Consider the following 17,252-nt stretch of genomic DNA (forward strand, 5'->3'; position numbering starts at 1 on the left):
AATTTTTTCGTCTTTAACTGCATAATAAGTTAAGGGCATTTTTTCATCTTTAATCATTTAATGAATTTGGATTTTTTTGTTTTTGTCTTGGATTGAATAGTGAATTAGAAACAAAAAATTTCATTTTTGTTTGTTGGGTAAATTTAAGAGAAAATTTTCCATATTTTATAAAAAATAATAGTTATATAAATTATCAAAGTCCAACAATTCATGATAGGCAAAATGAATCTAGTTCAAGATATAGACTAAAAAAAAAAAAAAGGTGATATTCTATAGTTTTTAAAGCTTAAAGTTAAAGCTATTTACCAAATAGCACATCAGCCAAACAAATGGAAGTAGAAAATAGGTTCAACGTAGAACAAAATTGTTCATAACAATTTGATATATCTTACTTTTCTCTCAATGCTTAAAGCTTTCATTTCATAAGACAATTTTTGGTTTTAACGCAAGCAACACTTATTAATGAAAGAAATTACAAACGAATTTTTTTTTTTAAAAAAGAACATTATGAGGCCATTAATACAGAATTGATAGTCATACTATGTGAATCAACATATGTAACTTAATAAAGGTTAATTGCAAGACACGACTTATAGTTTAATAACAAATAAACTAAGAAGATTTTACCATAAGTGCGGAACCCTGGTCTTAAAAGCCACATTTTCCTCCATGAACCATCCTATTTTGATTATAATAACTCATAATCAAAACACTAACAAGTTAACCTACCAGGCCTTTAAGCACGCATTACGCCAAAACACAGGGTTACAAATTGTGTATCTCCATTTTCGACAGACACAAGATGTCCTTCCCCATGTCACACGGACTCATCCATGTAAAGACCAGCAAATTAATATATATTATTCCTATTTATCATCTTAAAATAACTGGAAATTAACAAGACAAATATATTACTTAAACACATACATGAATATTAATTAATAAAGACTATGAAGTATCACTACTTATCCATCCATCTGTATAATTGAAACTGACTAAATGAATTCTTGTAATGCAATACCTTGAAAAGGAGCTCATCAAGCAAACGACAGTGTATAAGTGTTAAATCAATATAGGTTTTTCTACTTATGCTTCCAAAAGGCGCAACCGGTCTAACATTTTTACCATAAAGATCCAAAGCGATAGGATCGGCAGCATAACAAAACTCATAAAGCAAATAAATTAAAAAATTAAAACAAGAAAGAGAATAAAAGATAATAGAATACTATAGTTAAAATTGTATTAAGCTTTGGCGTTTGAATGATGAAGTTCTATACAGTCTTTAACCGTAGAGCTGATATTAGCTTGATAGGAACATTCAAGATGAAATTAAAATTTTGTCTTTAAAAGTAATTTTCAGGGATGAAATTAAAATTTCGTCTCTAAAATTATCATTTTGGAAAGAAAATAAAATAGTCTCTAGAAATGAATCATAAGTTTTAGAAGATAAAATTAAAATTTTATCTCCTAAAATAATTATTTTAGGACAAAATTTTAATTTCATCCCTCAAAATAACATTTTAGGACAAAACTTTAATTTCGTCTCTAAAAGTAGTATTTTGAGACGAAAAAAATTATTCTTAAATATTTTGTCTTTAAATTAAATATTTATTGTAGTGATATGAATATATATTTATTTCTATTTCATTCTATCATAAGTTATTAATTATCTTTTATCTTTGTTATACTTTTATCCTAGTAAAATGAGAATAAACTTTATCTTTATTATATTCTTACCATTAGTATGAATAAGCTTTATCAATTATTTATTACTATAGTGATATGAATATGTATTTATTTCTATTTCATTCTATCATAAGTTATCAATTATCTTTTATCTATGATTGGATTCAAATTGAGCCAGTTCGAGCTCGAAACGAGCCGGCCTTAGTCGAGTTCGATCGAGCTCGAGCTCGAGCTACTTGTTAGATTTTTAAATTAAAATTTTTGATACAAAACCATATCGTTTTGACCAATATATATTAAAACGATGTTGTTTTGATAACGAAAAATGAGCCAAGCTTGAGCTCAGCTCGGTCGAGCTTGAAATGAGTTGGCCTTAGCCGAGCTTGAGCCCGAACTTGAGCCAATTATATATGAATAGAGCCGAGCTCGAGCTCAAGCAAGCTCAAGCTCGGTTCGGCTCGAATCTAACCCTATTTTTATCTTTGTTATACTTTTATCCTAGTAAAATGAAAATAAACTTTATCTTTATTATATTCTTATCATGAGTACGAATGAGCTTTATCAATTATTTAAGCAAAGTAACGATACCTATTCATCTTCATTTATAAGGATAAAACTAGTCCCTATATATTAAAGCACACAACATATAGCCTATTTAGATTGTAGAAAAAATAAAACATAGTCATTACTCTCTTAATTATAAGTTTGATTAAAGTCTTTCTCTAACTTGGGAAGAACTTCAGCTGTAGAAGCATTCAAGTGAGATCACAAAGCTTTACATTTTGAGGTATTTGTATTTGCAAATTGTTAATGTATTACTTATTTTATTTTGATAAATATATCGATATATACCATTGTGCCAGCCTTTCTGCGTTGCCGACGTTGCTGCCAAACTAAACACTCCAAGTCGCCTTTCGACTTTCTGCAGTAAACCCAAGGTAGCTTAGCTATGTTTTTGTTTTTGTTATGAATAAATATATCGTTTCACTATGTTAAAATATGATGGAATATTATTGTTATTTTGCTTATCAACCGTGAGTGTTTTTGTTACATATTGCAACAAAACACTCAGACTTTATCAACTCTGATTTTATGGTTGTCTGTTCTGTTTAATAACTTCACACTATCTATCTGTTGCAATATGTTTTTGTTATTGTTTAACCTTATTCTACTTATGTAAACAGAGTGTGTTTTGTCTGTTCTTCGTGCGCGCTGAATGATTTAACCTGAATCATAAAAAGTTTTAGAGATTTTATTGATGATGAATACAGGGAACATAATTCTGAATGTTGAATGGTGAATGATTTGTATTTTGTTCAATCTGTTCATGTGTTTTGTTTAATGCAGTAGATTTGATTTTTGTTTTGTTTTGTATTGTAATGGTTATGTTACATAATTAATTTGTAATTATATTTCAACATACGTGTTGTAGTGTGCGGAATAAAATTTACGCATATATTAAAATTTAATGTGTAAATAACATGTAATCAAAAATAACTTTTTTAGGTTTTTATGTAAAATTAAAAATCTGGTTAAATTGATCAAATCAATTTAATCAAAACTAGTACTTCAAATAATTCATATTTTAGTTTGATTGTTAAAACTTTAACTACATATTAAAAAATGAGTGTACATAAAATATTATTATCTTCATATTTATTTAACTTTGAAAAAGTTCTATTAGCATAGTATGTAATACCAAAATTCTTTTTCCTAGGACCTCATTTGTCTTTTCTTTTATTCCATCTACTGGAAGCAAATGGACCGAGAAGGCGAGACGGACAGTAAAAGAGAGATGTACGTGCCTTATCGGGCAGCCTTGAACAACGATTGGGAATCTGTGAAGGACTTCTACAAGAAATATGATCTTAGGCTGTCATATCCTATAACGGCATCCAAGGACAATGCATTTCACTTGGCAACGTTCAGCAAAAGAAAAGAACCGCTTCAATCTTTACTTGATATTTCCGAAAGTATTTCCGAAAGTAATCCTATGATGAGGTATGGCTACTTAGAAACGAACGGCTACGGGAACACGCCTCTTCATGAGGCTGCGGCCAATGGGAACCTGGAGGCCGTACAGGCCTTGGTCAATCATCATCAGAAGCTCTCCCTGGAAGATTTTGGAATTGAAGATGAGAATGAGTTGCTGGAGGCTGAGAATACGAAAGGCGAAACCCCACTTTTTATTGCCGCAGCATTTGGGAGTACAGAAGTGGTGAAGTTTTTAGCTTCAAAATCATTAAAAAAATCGATCCGAGTATGTTTTAAGTTAAAAGAGGCACACCGCCAACACATAGGATTGATCAATGTAGAGCCCGAATCTGATGCCTCCAATCGGCTGTCCAGAGTCATCCAGAGCGAAATAATATTAAAGCCCAAACCTGATGCCTCCACTCAGCTGTCCAGTGCCATCCGGGGTGAAATAATATTAGAGCCCAAACGTGATGCCTCCGATCAGCTGTCTAGTGCCATACAGGGTGAAATAACGTTAGAGCCCAAACCTGATGCCCTCAATCAGCTGTCTGGTGCCATCCGGGGTGAAATAATATTAAAGCCCAAGCCTGGCGCAACCCAAAAAGAAACATCCAAGAAAGAACCTGATGTCTCCACTCAGCTGTCCAGTGCCATCCGGGGTGAAATAATATTAGAGCCCAAACGTGATGCCTCCGATCAGCTGTCTAGTGCCATACAGGGTGAAATAACGTTAGAGCCCAAACCTGATGCCCTCAATCAGCTGTCTGGTGCCATCCGGGGTGAAATAATATTAAAGCCCAAGCCTGGCGCAACCCAAAAAGAAACATCCAAGAAAGAACCTGATGTCTCCACTCAGCTGTCCAGTGCCATCCGGGGTGAAATAATGTTAGAGGCCAAACCTGATGCCCCCAATCAGCCGTTTGGTGCCATCCGGGGTAAAATAATATTAGAGCCCAAGCCTAGCCAAAAAAGAGGCCCTGATGCCTCCATTCTGCACGTTGCCATCGCAGGACACCATTTTGGTCTCTGTCTCTGCCCACCTAGCTTCTTAAATTTTGCTTTGAATTGGCATATTCAACTAATATCTGATGTGCTAAGTTCTTTTCAAATTTTCTCAGAAACGGCTCTATATCTACTGAATCAGGATGAATCGTTAGCAACGGTCAGGGACCTAAAGGGCTGGACCTCTCTTCACCTACTAGCAACCATGCCCGCAGCTTTCGAAAGTGGATATCGATGGGGCACATGGATCCACAGGGTCTTATATTTCTGTAAGTATATTTTCCACCTTTCTTTAATTCTATTAAAGATAATGTATGCATAAGGATATGTTAAAAGAACCTTTTGTATACATCTTATTTATTCATTCCTAATACTTACAGGTCTTTCAATGAGTCCAATCGATCTTGATATAGATAATGAAAAAGCTACTTCTTCAAATATTTCTGAAGGTAATAGATAAAAGTTTTCCTATGTAATAATAAGCATTTGCTTTAATTTTTTTTTTTCCCACTTGACATGAATAGGGTAACTAATGTAAATAGTTTACGTCTCAGGGGAATTTTAAATAAATTAGTTAAATAGTTTATAAGCTTGTAAATAGTCAACATATGATTTGGGTTACAAAATCTAAAAATAAAATCGTCATAGACTTTAGTATTTAAAATGGAAAACATATTGATAATAGATTAAACTTGTAAACTTGCTTTCTAACTAATAAAAAGCCTTTTGTGTACATATTATTAATTCCTAAAACTTACAAACATGGTCATCCAATCATGTATTGTCTTCCTAAAACTTACAGACATTGAAGTTAAATTGCATATTATATTGTGGATTGAATGCATAATTTTTCATATGTTTTTATTAATAATATAAAAATTCTAACTATCGCATTATCTTGGAAAATATTATTAATACTCTCAAAAATTTAAAAATTTTATATTCACCCCTACCATATCATAATTTATGTAAAATGATGTATAGATCTATATCAATAATATGTATCGTTTGATATGTCAATTATATTGTACTAATTTAATACATCTTAATATACATATTATTTTTTATATATATCGTATATTATAAGATACTAACAACTATGTTTACAGGCCTTTCGAATGGTGATAATCAAAATGCCACAAGTTGTCTGATTGCACGCTCCTCAAGCAGTGATAAAGGTACTTCTTCAAAAATTTCCAAAGGTGATAAATAAAAATTTTCTTATGTTCAGTTGAGAATATTCTCTTCATCACTATCGCTCATGCAGCACCTTTTTTCACCTAAACATGAATAGGGTGGCTTACATTAGTGGGGAAAATATGTGAACTAGTAGGGAGTAACATCTTGAAAGAAAAGAGAAAGCATAAACTAGCTTTCTGTCTAGCGGAGAGACTGATAAAAAATGATTCTTCTTGGGACGAAACCATTAATAGTCAAGTGGCCCCATCTGAAATTGAAGAAGACCAGTCTTCTGGAGATTATAAGCCAATCCCGTTATTGCTGGCGACTGAAAGAGGAATAGTAGAGATTGTGAACAAGATTCTAGATGAATGTCCCCAGCTAGCTGAGCATATAAATGATGTGGGTCAGAATATTTTGCATGTGGCAATCAAGCACCGTCAATATGACATCTTCAATAGTGTGATAAATACGAAAATACCAATGAAAAGGTTAGTCCGAACGGTTGACAAAAATGGCTACACCATTTTACACCATGCCGCAGACATGGAGCCAGAAACTACAAAGATTCATCCAGCAGGACCTGTGTACCAACTCCAGGAAGAGATAAAGTGGTACAAAGTAAGCCCCCCGTCCTCAATCTCCTACAAGATTTTTTTATTTCATAAATGTGCTTATATATAAGTTAAGTTTCCATATATACAGCGTGTAGAGAAGGTCACGCCCACCTACTACGCCATGTTGCTTGACAAGAAGGAACACAAGACTTGCGAGGAGCTATTCAATATGAAGCATAATGAACTACTAGGGAAAGCACGAGAATGGACAAAAGAAACTTCCCAGTCTTGTTCTGCAGTGGCTGGTCTCGCTGCTACAGTGGTCTTCGCGGCTGCCTACACTGTACCTGGAGGTTCCAATGAGAAAGGGTATCCAATTTTCCTGAACAGCAGTCTCTTCTTGCTTGTTGCAGTCATGGACGTTATTGCTTTGGCCTGCTCCTTGACCTCCGTTGTAATGTTCTTATCTGCACTGACATCGCCTTATACGTATGATGAATTCCTCTTTGAACTGCCTAGAAAACTCACAATAGGCTTCTCCTTGCTCTTCATTTCGTTGGCTACAACAATGATTGCATTCTCAGCTTCATTATTGCTCACGATTCGTTTAGAAAAGCCACATTGGACCACTACTCTCATTTACACTGCTGCATTTTTCCCTGTCAGCATATTTGCACTCATGAATTTTCCTATGTATGCTGCATTTCAGAAAACTTTGTTCAAGTTGTATCCTAGATTGTCTAAGAGTCGGTGTCTCACAAAGCCTTCACTGCTTAAGAAGCCAGGTTCCAATGTAGATCAACCAGCTCCTAATAATCCAGTCGCATACGGAGCAGCTTCAGGACGACGGTCAAATGTCTAAGAAGAAAGTTAATGATAATAAATCTGAGCTCCCAGTCTGTGAGATGTATTTAAGTTGATGCTGATAAGTCTCTGAGATATTAACTTATGTGCCGTTCTTGTTTATTGATAATAAGTCTAAATCTGTTTTCGTTATATTGGGTTTCACTGAGTTAGGTGTCAATTAAGAGAGAGCATTTTACCCTGTTCTATATGCAAGTAGTGGGTGTTTTTTAAGAGTCATGTTGAGTTTATAAATTGTAAACATTTGGTGTATTTTTAGCTTATTTCAGTAAGATTCTTATTTTCTAAGTACCAATTGTCTCCATATATTTATTCCTATCCTGAGATTTTTATTGAATTCAATATTAGAGTCTTGTATAATTTCTTCATATATATTCAATTTCTCTTCTCCAATTGAATAATTAATTAGCCGTACCAAAACATACAATTATGTTTATGAGTCACTCAAACCCATGTTTTATTCCACGAATCCCAGAGAAGAAGATTGGTATACATCCAAGAGAACCAGAAAATTATAATAATTTGAGTTCATGGCGTCAATAGAGAGCTTCCTTCCTTGACGAGCTCAAACACACTGCCAGCATCTCCCCTCGAAATACGAAGCTCTTCATTGAGGTATGTCGTTACTAACCAAGACTGAGCATTGCTGTTTAAGATTGGGAATTTCAATGGTGGTTGGCTAGAAATGGTCCTTGCAACAGATGAAGCTGTGTCTTGGGCTGAAATGAACAAGCATTTCATTGGGGAAAGGTCGATCTATTGTCCCAGAGATTCGATGTTGTCTGTAAAACTATGGAGTCTGTTATCTGAGGAGTCCCACTGATGCCTTCTTCAAACTTGATCTAAACAGAGAGAAATGAAATGGCCAATTAGAGAAGAATCCGAGCCTACAATTCTCAAATGCATTCAGAGATGGAAAAGACCAAACCTGGACATGCTTGGGACTTCGGACTTCATATTTGGCTACTAATGGGAGTTGTAGCCAATGGCCCAGAAAAACGGATAGAGTTCTGAACGGTGAAGCTCTGTGGGTCAATTGTCTGTGATATCTCTTCCACTCTCGTAACTGCGATGAACCCCTTGACAATAAGGGGAACAAACAAGAAAATGATGTGTACCTATATGGCTACACGTAAACATAATCCAAAGTTAGTTTCTTAGATAGGGCTAAATTCAATCTAAATCAAGCCTGAACTCAAGTTAAATTCAAATGAAATATAAGATAGTTTTTGTTTATCAAACCAAAGTTAATGATAATTTAAGTTTGGTATGATCTCTCAGTATGAAACTTGAAACTCAACATAAATTCACGACTTAAATTCATGTCTCATATTAGCCTAATAACAATATAATATAAGTTCGACTCAATCTAAACTAAATCAAACTCAAACTCAACAATTGGATTGGAGCTATGAAAGATTATATGATATATCATTCTAAATAAATCAAACATTCAAATCAATTTGAGCACTAGCAATCCACAAAAATATCCAATTTTCACTAAAAATTTGAAATACCCATGTCACCTTAGTTTAAAATAGGAATTTCGGAATTTTCACTAGCTCGTTTGAATTACAAATTTTAATGGTATTTATTAATGTTGTCATTATTTTTACTGGCGCATAAACAAATGCCTATAAACGAGATATTAATTAAAATAAGTAGTCGTTTTCCCACTTAAACATTTTTCGACAACAATTCATACGTTTTACCTTTTTAAGCAAATTGAATTTTTCATTCTAAAAATACCCTCATTTAATTTCTCAACGTTTACTATAGTATTTTGCCGATTAATTACTTACGTTTCACTATACGCATTAAGATTAGATTGAATAAAATCTACAGATTGAAAATGTAAATCTATGAATAAAATTGAAAAACAAAATAAAATCTATGAATAAAATCTATAAATTTATAAAATAATTAAATTTATAATTGATTGATATATAAGGAAAATAATGGATATAAACGGTATGTTTTCTCAAAAGGGGTGCGAGAAAGTGTTAAGGGGTGCTGGAAGGGTGCGAGAATTCTGAAAGGGGTGCGGGAAGGGGCGTGGGTGTGGGATTTTGGAAAGGGGTGTGGGAATCTGAAAACAGGTGCAGGAATGGGTGTAGGTGTGTGAAAGGGTGAGGCAAGCATTGCGAGTGTGTGGAAGGGTGCGAAAATTTTTGAAAGGGTGCGAGAATTATAAAAGAGGTGCACGAAAATAACGAACACAAAATGAGTATGTAAAAATACAAACGGGTACGTGAAAATATGAAGGGGTGCGTGAAAATATAAATGAGTACGTAAAATATAAAAAGGGTGCAAGAATTATAAAAGAGGTGCGGAGAAATTATAAAAAGGGTGTGAGAGTTATAATATATATTAATATATATTATAAAGGCTCCCGCACCCCTTTTATAATTATAAAGGGGTGCAGGAGATCCCCTGCCCCTCGCACCTATGTTGTTTCTTTCGCACCCCTTTTATATTTTTCACACCTTTTTATAATTCTCACACCCATTTTCTATTTTACGCATTCGTTTGTATTTTCACGCATCTGTTTGTATTTTTACGCACCCGTTTGTATTTTTACATACCCCTTCATATTTTCACGCACTTGTTTGTATTTTTACGTACCTTTTCACATTTTCAAGCACCCGTTTGTATTTTTACGCATCCTTTTACATTTTCACAAACTCGTTTATATTTTTAAGCACTCGTTTTGTATTTTCACGTACCCGTTTGTATTTTTACGCACCCCTTCACATTTGCACGCACCCGTTTGTATTTTTATGCACCCGTTTATATTTTTACGTACTTGTTTTGTATTTTCACGTACTCGTTTGTGTTTTCACGCACCCCTTTACATTTTCATGCACCATTTTACATTTTCACGCACCTATTTGTATTTTCACGCACCTGTTTGTATTTTCGTCTGAAATATAAGCAATTAATTGGTAAAAACCTACGGTAAACGCTAAGAAATTAAATAAGGGGTATTTTTGGAATAAAAAGTATAATTTGCTTAAAAAGATAAAAAGTTAGAATTGCTGCCGAAAAAAGTTTACATGACAAACCGACTGTCTATTTTAATTAATTTCCCGCCAATAAACACAAAATAGTTGTCACTAAAAATTATACAATATAATGACTATTATTTATGATATTTAAAAGGCTAAAAGACTATTTCTCACCAAAGGTCCATTGAAATAACAAGTTTCACATATTAAGTCTAGAAAATTTAAATACTTACCTATTATCCATTTTTATTAGCCTTTTCCATTAACTTTTAAGTTAAATTAATTATTAATAATAATGATTTATATTATGAATATAATAGTTTAATATTCAGTTGTTTCTTCTTAATGTAATTATAATTTATATGAATAACAGTTCGATGGTTAATCATTTTCGCTTGAATGTAATATTATGACTTATAGATGACTCAATGGCAACTGCGGATGGAGGGATGTATGAGCTCTTGGCGGTTTTGGGTTACAACGTCGTCTTTAGAACGGTGAAAATTGCTCAAAATGGCGAAAGTCTTCAGGATAAACTAAACTTTCTATATTTGTTAATTGTTGTCATTATTGTATGCCTAAAGAATGGGGCAAATTTTAGAATACCATAATATAAACCATTATTATATGCATAATATAAGTCTTATTTTTATTAGGGGGTTTTCCTTTTAGGAATACCAAAATTTTAGAATTGGAAGTTATGGAAATCTACAAGGATTTGGTGTCTTCATAAGCATTGAACCAAGAACGGGGGCACTTGATTAGTGACACCCTGTTGAAGACTCACCTGCAATTTTTCTGGGTAGATTGTGCTTCTAGAAGGAAAGTGTAAATAAAAATAGAAATAGAGATAATCGTGCACAATCCAGCATCCTAGCAATTTCGATATGCTATTATCGAAAAGAAAATAAATTGCATTTCATGTCAAAATGTAAATAAAAAGAGAGAGATGCGGCGGACAGTCATCATAAATAAATTAAAATAATATGTAATTTAATATATATTAAATTATTGGAATTGTTATAAATATAATGAAAAGAACTAGATGAGAAAGAAAATTTGAGATATAGATTGAAATGGAAGAGAAAGGCGTGTATGCAAATTGAGAGGAGAGAAAGAGATTATATATTGCCTTTTTCCGGATGAAGAGAAGAAGAATAAAAATTGTGTTACATGAAGAGTGAAGGGAGAGGTATTTATAGACATTTGGCTGCCCCATTAGTCAAAGAAAATGGTTAAATACAAAACAAATTTCCACGAAGGCAATGATGTAGCTCACCATCAATTTAATGCATTCACACCCAAAATTTTTCCTTTTTCTTCCCATGTGGTGGGAAAATCCACATTATGCAACAGGAATTTGTTTATTAAATTAATAAGGGCAAATATTTCATTTACTTAAAGTTAATTGGAAAGACTACAAAAAAATGGATGATGGGTGGGTATTTGGATTTTTCAAACTTAGTGGATAGGAATTTGTCATTTCAACAAACCTTGGGTGGGCACTAGCCGTTTAGCCTATTTAGAATTGTCATGAAAGTTAATTGTTTTTTATTTCTTAAATATAATTTATATTAACATTTACCATTGTTAGTAAATCTCAAAAATAATATTGTTTATAATGTAATCTAATTAAAATAAATAAATATCTATAGATAATAGAAGAAAATAATTAAACAAATCAATTCATGCTATAACCCCAAAAATTCAAAATAAAAAATAAACCATCTCTCTCTCTCTCTCTCTCTCTCTCTCTCTATATATATATATATATAACAGTATCAAACATATTAAAATGTGTAACAATCATAAAAACATTGAGGCTAAGATCTACCGCAAAATTAAAAAAACGAAAAGACTAATCAAGATCAAACAAAAAATCACCAAAAATAAAAATAAAAAGAATTGCAATTAAACCAGTGATATATGCAAGAAAATCAATTCATGTTTGATTTAATGTGTAAAAAACAAAAATCAGTATAAAAAAATCCTACAAAACCACAACAACATTAATCCAAGATTAAAAAGGATAATAAACATAATTTTAAATAACAGAAAAAATCATGACAAAATATCATTTCCAATGGAATAAATTACCTGATTAATAATAGTAAATCAAACTGTGCTCTTCTTGAAGCAAAATTTTTTCTCCCTTAAAGTAATTGTTCTTGAAAAATCAATAAAGCAATAATTTTCACCTAAAAACAATTTCTCTTGATAAATTAAATTAAGATGCTATTTCTATAATTGAATAATAATGATATAAAATGTAGAAATATATGTTAATATATCATTTATAAATTAATATAATAAGAAATTAATTTTATAGTACCAATTACTATAAATGCCAAAATAAGTTTTGAATTTTTGTTAATTTATGTCGGTAATTATTATAAATATTATAATAAGTTATTATTATTTTTATTTCTCATATTTTTTAGTAGTTTCAAAAAAAGTTAATAAATATTATTTTTGTTGAAGTGATTCATCACCCTTACTTATACATTTGTGTTCATTGGCTCACAAACACGAAGAATAAGTTATAATGTCTTCCTCAATGAATATGTGTTGTTTAAATTTATCTTTATCAGAGACTAAGCATATTGACCAGTTCACAATCAAAATATTATATGTTTTAAGCATATAATCTATCACAGTTTAGCTTTTAATTTTTACAACTTAAAACATGTTTCGATGGTTTAAGAACTCATGAACTATCAAGCCAATATTGTCTTAGTATCTCAAAACAATGTGGGATGGTTATACATACTTAACATGTATCTTGTGTTTTGACAATATAAAATTTATCTTGAAATGTTATAACAATACCCAATTTTGGATAAATCTACATAACTATTTATTTCTAATTTATTATATTATAAGTTATTAATCATTTTTTTATCTTTATTATACTTTCATCATGGTAAAATGAGAATGAATTTTATCTTTATTATAATCTTACCATTAGTATGAATGAGCTTTATGCCTTTATCAATTATTTAAGCAAAACAATGATACTTATCCATCTTCGTGTACAAGAATATAACCAATCCCTACATATAAAAGCACACAACATATAGTTTGTCAGATTTCATAGAACACAAGACATAGTTGTTATTCTCTTCACTATAACTTTGATTAAGATCTTTCTCTAACAAGTGAAGAACTTCAACCATAAGAGCATTCAAGTGAGGTTGCAAAACTCTCCACTTTGATGTACTCATATTTGCAAATTGTTAATATATTTTTTTTAATTCTTTTTTATGAATATATTAAACTATATCAAATTTTATTTTTTTCTTAAAGAAACTAAACTCTCATATTTTTTATTGCAAGAATCGAATTTTCAAATATTTTTCTATAGAATAGACCAAAATTTCAATAATTTTTATTGAAGATATGAAACATACACAATTAATATTATTTGTTTTGTTTTGTTTCAAAAGCAAGGTAATTAGTTTGATACATTCAAACTTCTTATATATTTATAGGATAACACCATTTAGACGTATCCAATAATAATAAACTAATGTATGTTTTTTTTTATTAAAATGACTAAACTTTCAAATTTTTTTATTTAAATAATTAAACTTTTATTTTTTTTTATTAACAAGACTAGACTTTTTCTATTTTCTATTTAAGATATCAAACTAATCATTTTACTTCCAAAACAAAACAAAATAAATAATACTAATTGCATTTGTTTGTTTTCTTTAATAAGATATACTAACAGTTTAGTTATTTTAATAAAAAAATTTGAAAGTTTAGATTATTTAATAAAAAAATTTGAGTTATTTCAATTAAAAAAGGTGATAGGTTGATACCTCAAAATATTACAATAAAATTATATACACTTAATTTTGAATATCTAATTAATATTTAATTTATGTATAATTATACGATTTGATAATTTTAAATTAAAGATAAAATATTACCCAATCACATCCTAACAAATTTATTAAAAGGGTGCGCATTAGTATACTCTTTCTTTTCAAACATTAAAGCACTCAAGAGGTGGGCACGGGTAGTGGCTGATTCTTTGTTGTGTCTAAGACAAATTTTGATGAAATTTTTTAATCTCAACCAGGTTTTCATTTTTATAACTTACCAAAAAATAAAAAGCTTTTGAACTGAGTCAAGATGGGCGGTAAAATTGATTTTTACGAGCCTTATAGGGCAGCCCTGAACATGATTGGGAATCTCTGATGGACTTGTACCAGAAACATAAAAGTTTGCTGTCATATCCTGTGGCGGCCTTCAGGGACAATCCATTTCAATTGGCAGTGCTCAGCAAGAAATAAAAAGAATCGCTTCAATCTACTTAATATTTCCAAAGAAGATTATATGATAAGGTATGGCTATTTAGAAAATGCGACGGGAACACAACTCTTCATGAGGCTGCAGCCAATGGGAACCTGGAGGCCGTAGTGGCCTTGGTCAATCTTAGTAGTCAGCTCTTCCCAGAAGAAAATATTAAAGATCAAAAAGAGGATGAGTTCCTGGAGGCTGAGAATATGAAAGGCGAAACCCAGCTTTTTATTGCTGTTGCATTTGGGAGAATAGTAGTGTTGAAGTTTTTAGCTTCAAAATCATTAGAAACCTAAAAGCAATTTATATTCCAAGGGGAAAGGAGAGAAGAAGAATATTTTAAGATTAAAGACATTCACCGCCAAGACATAGGCTTTATCAATGTAGAGCCCAAACCTGATGCCTTCAATCAGCTATCTGGTGCCATCCAGGGTGAAATATTATTAAAGCCCAAACCTGATGCCTCCAATTAGCCGTCTACTGCCACCCAGGGTGAAATAATATTAGAGCCCAAAACTGATGCCTCCAATAAGTTGTCTGGTGCCAGCCGGGGTAAAAAAAATATTAGAGCCCAAGCCTGGCCGAAAGAAAAGCCTGATGCCTCCATTCTGCACGTTACCGTCACAGGACACCATGTTGCTCTCCGTCTCTGCCCACCTAGCTTCTTTACTTTTGCTTTGAATTGACATATTCAACTGATATTTGATGTGCTAAGTTCTTTTCAAATTTTCACAGAAACGGCTCTATATATTTACTGAAGAAGGATGAATCGTTAGCAACACCCAAGGACCTAAATGACTGGACCTCTCCTCACCTACTAGCACCTACTAGCAACCATACCCTCAGCTTTCGAAAGTGGATATCGATGGGGCACACGGATACACGAAGTCTTATATTTCTGTAAGTATATTTTCCACCTTTCTATAATTCTATTAAAGATAATGCATGCATAGGGATATGCTAAAAAGACCTTTTGTATACATTTAATTGATTAATTCGTAAAACTTACAAGCCTTCAAATGAACTCAATCGATCTTGATGTAGATAATGAAAAATCTACTTTCTTCAAATATTTCTAAAGGTAATAGATAAAAATTTCTGTTTGTTATCATAAGGATTTGCTTTTTTTCTCCCCTCGACACAAATAGGGTAGCCAAAATTATCAGGAAAAATATAAACCTTTAAACAAATCTCATATCATAAATAACTTATATCACTATAGAGTTTAAGACAAGATTGATTAAATAATTTATACGCTTCTAAACGGTCAACATATGATTTGGATTGTAAAATAAAAAATAAAATTGCTATCCATTGTGTGTATCTAAAGTGAAGAATATCGTGATAATAGAACAGACTTGTAAACTTATTTTTTAACTAACAGAAAACCTTTTGTGTACATCTTATTAATTCTGAAAACTTAAAGACGTGATAGTCAAATTTTGTATCGTATTCTTAAAACTTATAAGCATTATAGTCAAATTACGTATCGTATTATATACCAAATGTCTAATTTTTTATATATGTTTTTTAAATAAAATAAAAAACAATAACAAATTATACTCAGTATATCATTATTATGAAAAATATTATAAACACTATTGAAAATTTAAAATTTTTTATTCACGCTACCATGTTATCATTTTTGTAAAATAATATATCAATTCGTATTAATAATATACATTATCTCATACTATACATCACAGTATTGTACTAATACTCAGGGATACTAATAACCATGCTTCCAGGCCTTCCGAAGGGTGATAATCAAAATGTCACTAGTTGTTTGATTGCACGCTTCTCAAACGGTGATAATCAAAATGCCACATCTTGTTTGATTTGCATGTTCCACAAGCAATGATAAAGCCACTTGTTCAAAAATTTCCAAAGGTAATAGATACCTGGATACTATGCTTGGTTAAATATATTCTCTTCATCGCCATCGCTCATTGAGCACAGTTTTTTCTCCTAAAGGGTGGCTCATGTTACTGGAAAAAATCTGTGCACTAGTAAGGAGTAACATCTTGGAAATAAAGTGAGCATAAATATGTGCCGTTTAGCTGTATTTTTTCTTTATTCTAATAATTATTGTTGGGATTGACAATCAAGCAACCAAAAGCATAAGCGAATTAGTTTTGATATCATTTCTAACATAATGTTCTAATAGATCAATCTACTATTAAGGTATTATTCATTTTAAGTATTCAATCTATCATATTTTGTTTTTGATCTTTGTAATTAAAAAAACATTTTGACGATTTAGAAGCTCACAAATTATTAAACTAATTTTGTATTAGTATTCTTAAATAATGTAAAATGTTCATACATACTTAATATCTTTTTTACGATTTACTGATATGAGATTTGTTTTAAGATATTATAATATAAATCAATTTTGAGTAAATCTGAATAACTATTTATTTTTAATTTGTTCAATTATAAATTGTCAATCACCTTTTATCTTTATTACATTTTTATCGTGGTAGAATAAGAATGAAATTTATATTTATTATATTCTTAGTACTAGTGCCAATGAGCTTTAGCAATATCTACTTAATCTTCATTTAGAAGGATTAAACCACTCTCTATATATAAGGCACACAAACACATAGCACATCATATTTCGGAGAACACAACACATAGTTTTTTCTTTCTCTTTAATTATAAGTTT

At 31.4% G+C, this 17,252-nt stretch overlaps 2 protein-coding genes and 1 pseudogene across 2 annotated transcripts; 2 read left to right on the plus strand and 1 right to left on the minus strand.

Moving 5' to 3' along the window:
- The first annotated feature begins 3,445 nt into the window (after positions 1 to 3,445).
- LOC123192140 lies at positions 3,446 to 5,073 on the plus strand. The gene is made up of 3 exons (XM_044604588.1): positions 3,446 to 4,685; positions 4,782 to 4,938; positions 5,046 to 5,073. Exons 1-3 carry the CDS (start codon positions 3,446 to 3,448, stop codon positions 5,071 to 5,073), a joined length of 1,425 nt encoding a protein of 474 aa, XP_044460523.1.
- Positions 5,074 to 5,764: 691 nt separating this feature from the next.
- Positions 5,765 to 7,556, plus strand: LOC123192141 (ankyrin repeat-containing protein NPR4-like). Its single transcript, XM_044604589.1, has 3 exons — positions 5,765 to 5,843; positions 5,960 to 6,465; positions 6,550 to 7,556. The coding sequence occupies exons 1-3, from the start codon at positions 5,765 to 5,767 to the stop codon at positions 7,261 to 7,263; spliced, it is 1,299 nt and encodes a 432-aa protein (XP_044460524.1). The 3' UTR covers positions 7,264 to 7,556.
- Positions 7,557 to 7,759: 203 nt separating this feature from the next.
- On the minus strand, positions 7,760 to 16,524 carry LOC123192142 (annotated as a pseudogene).
- Between the last annotated feature and the right edge of the window lie 728 nt (positions 16,525 to 17,252).

Source organism: Mangifera indica, chromosome 12 (genome assembly GCF_011075055.1).
Source record: "Mangifera indica cultivar Alphonso chromosome 12, CATAS_Mindica_2.1, whole genome shotgun sequence".
NCBI classification, from domain to species: Eukaryota; Viridiplantae; Streptophyta; class Magnoliopsida; order Sapindales; family Anacardiaceae; genus Mangifera; species Mangifera indica.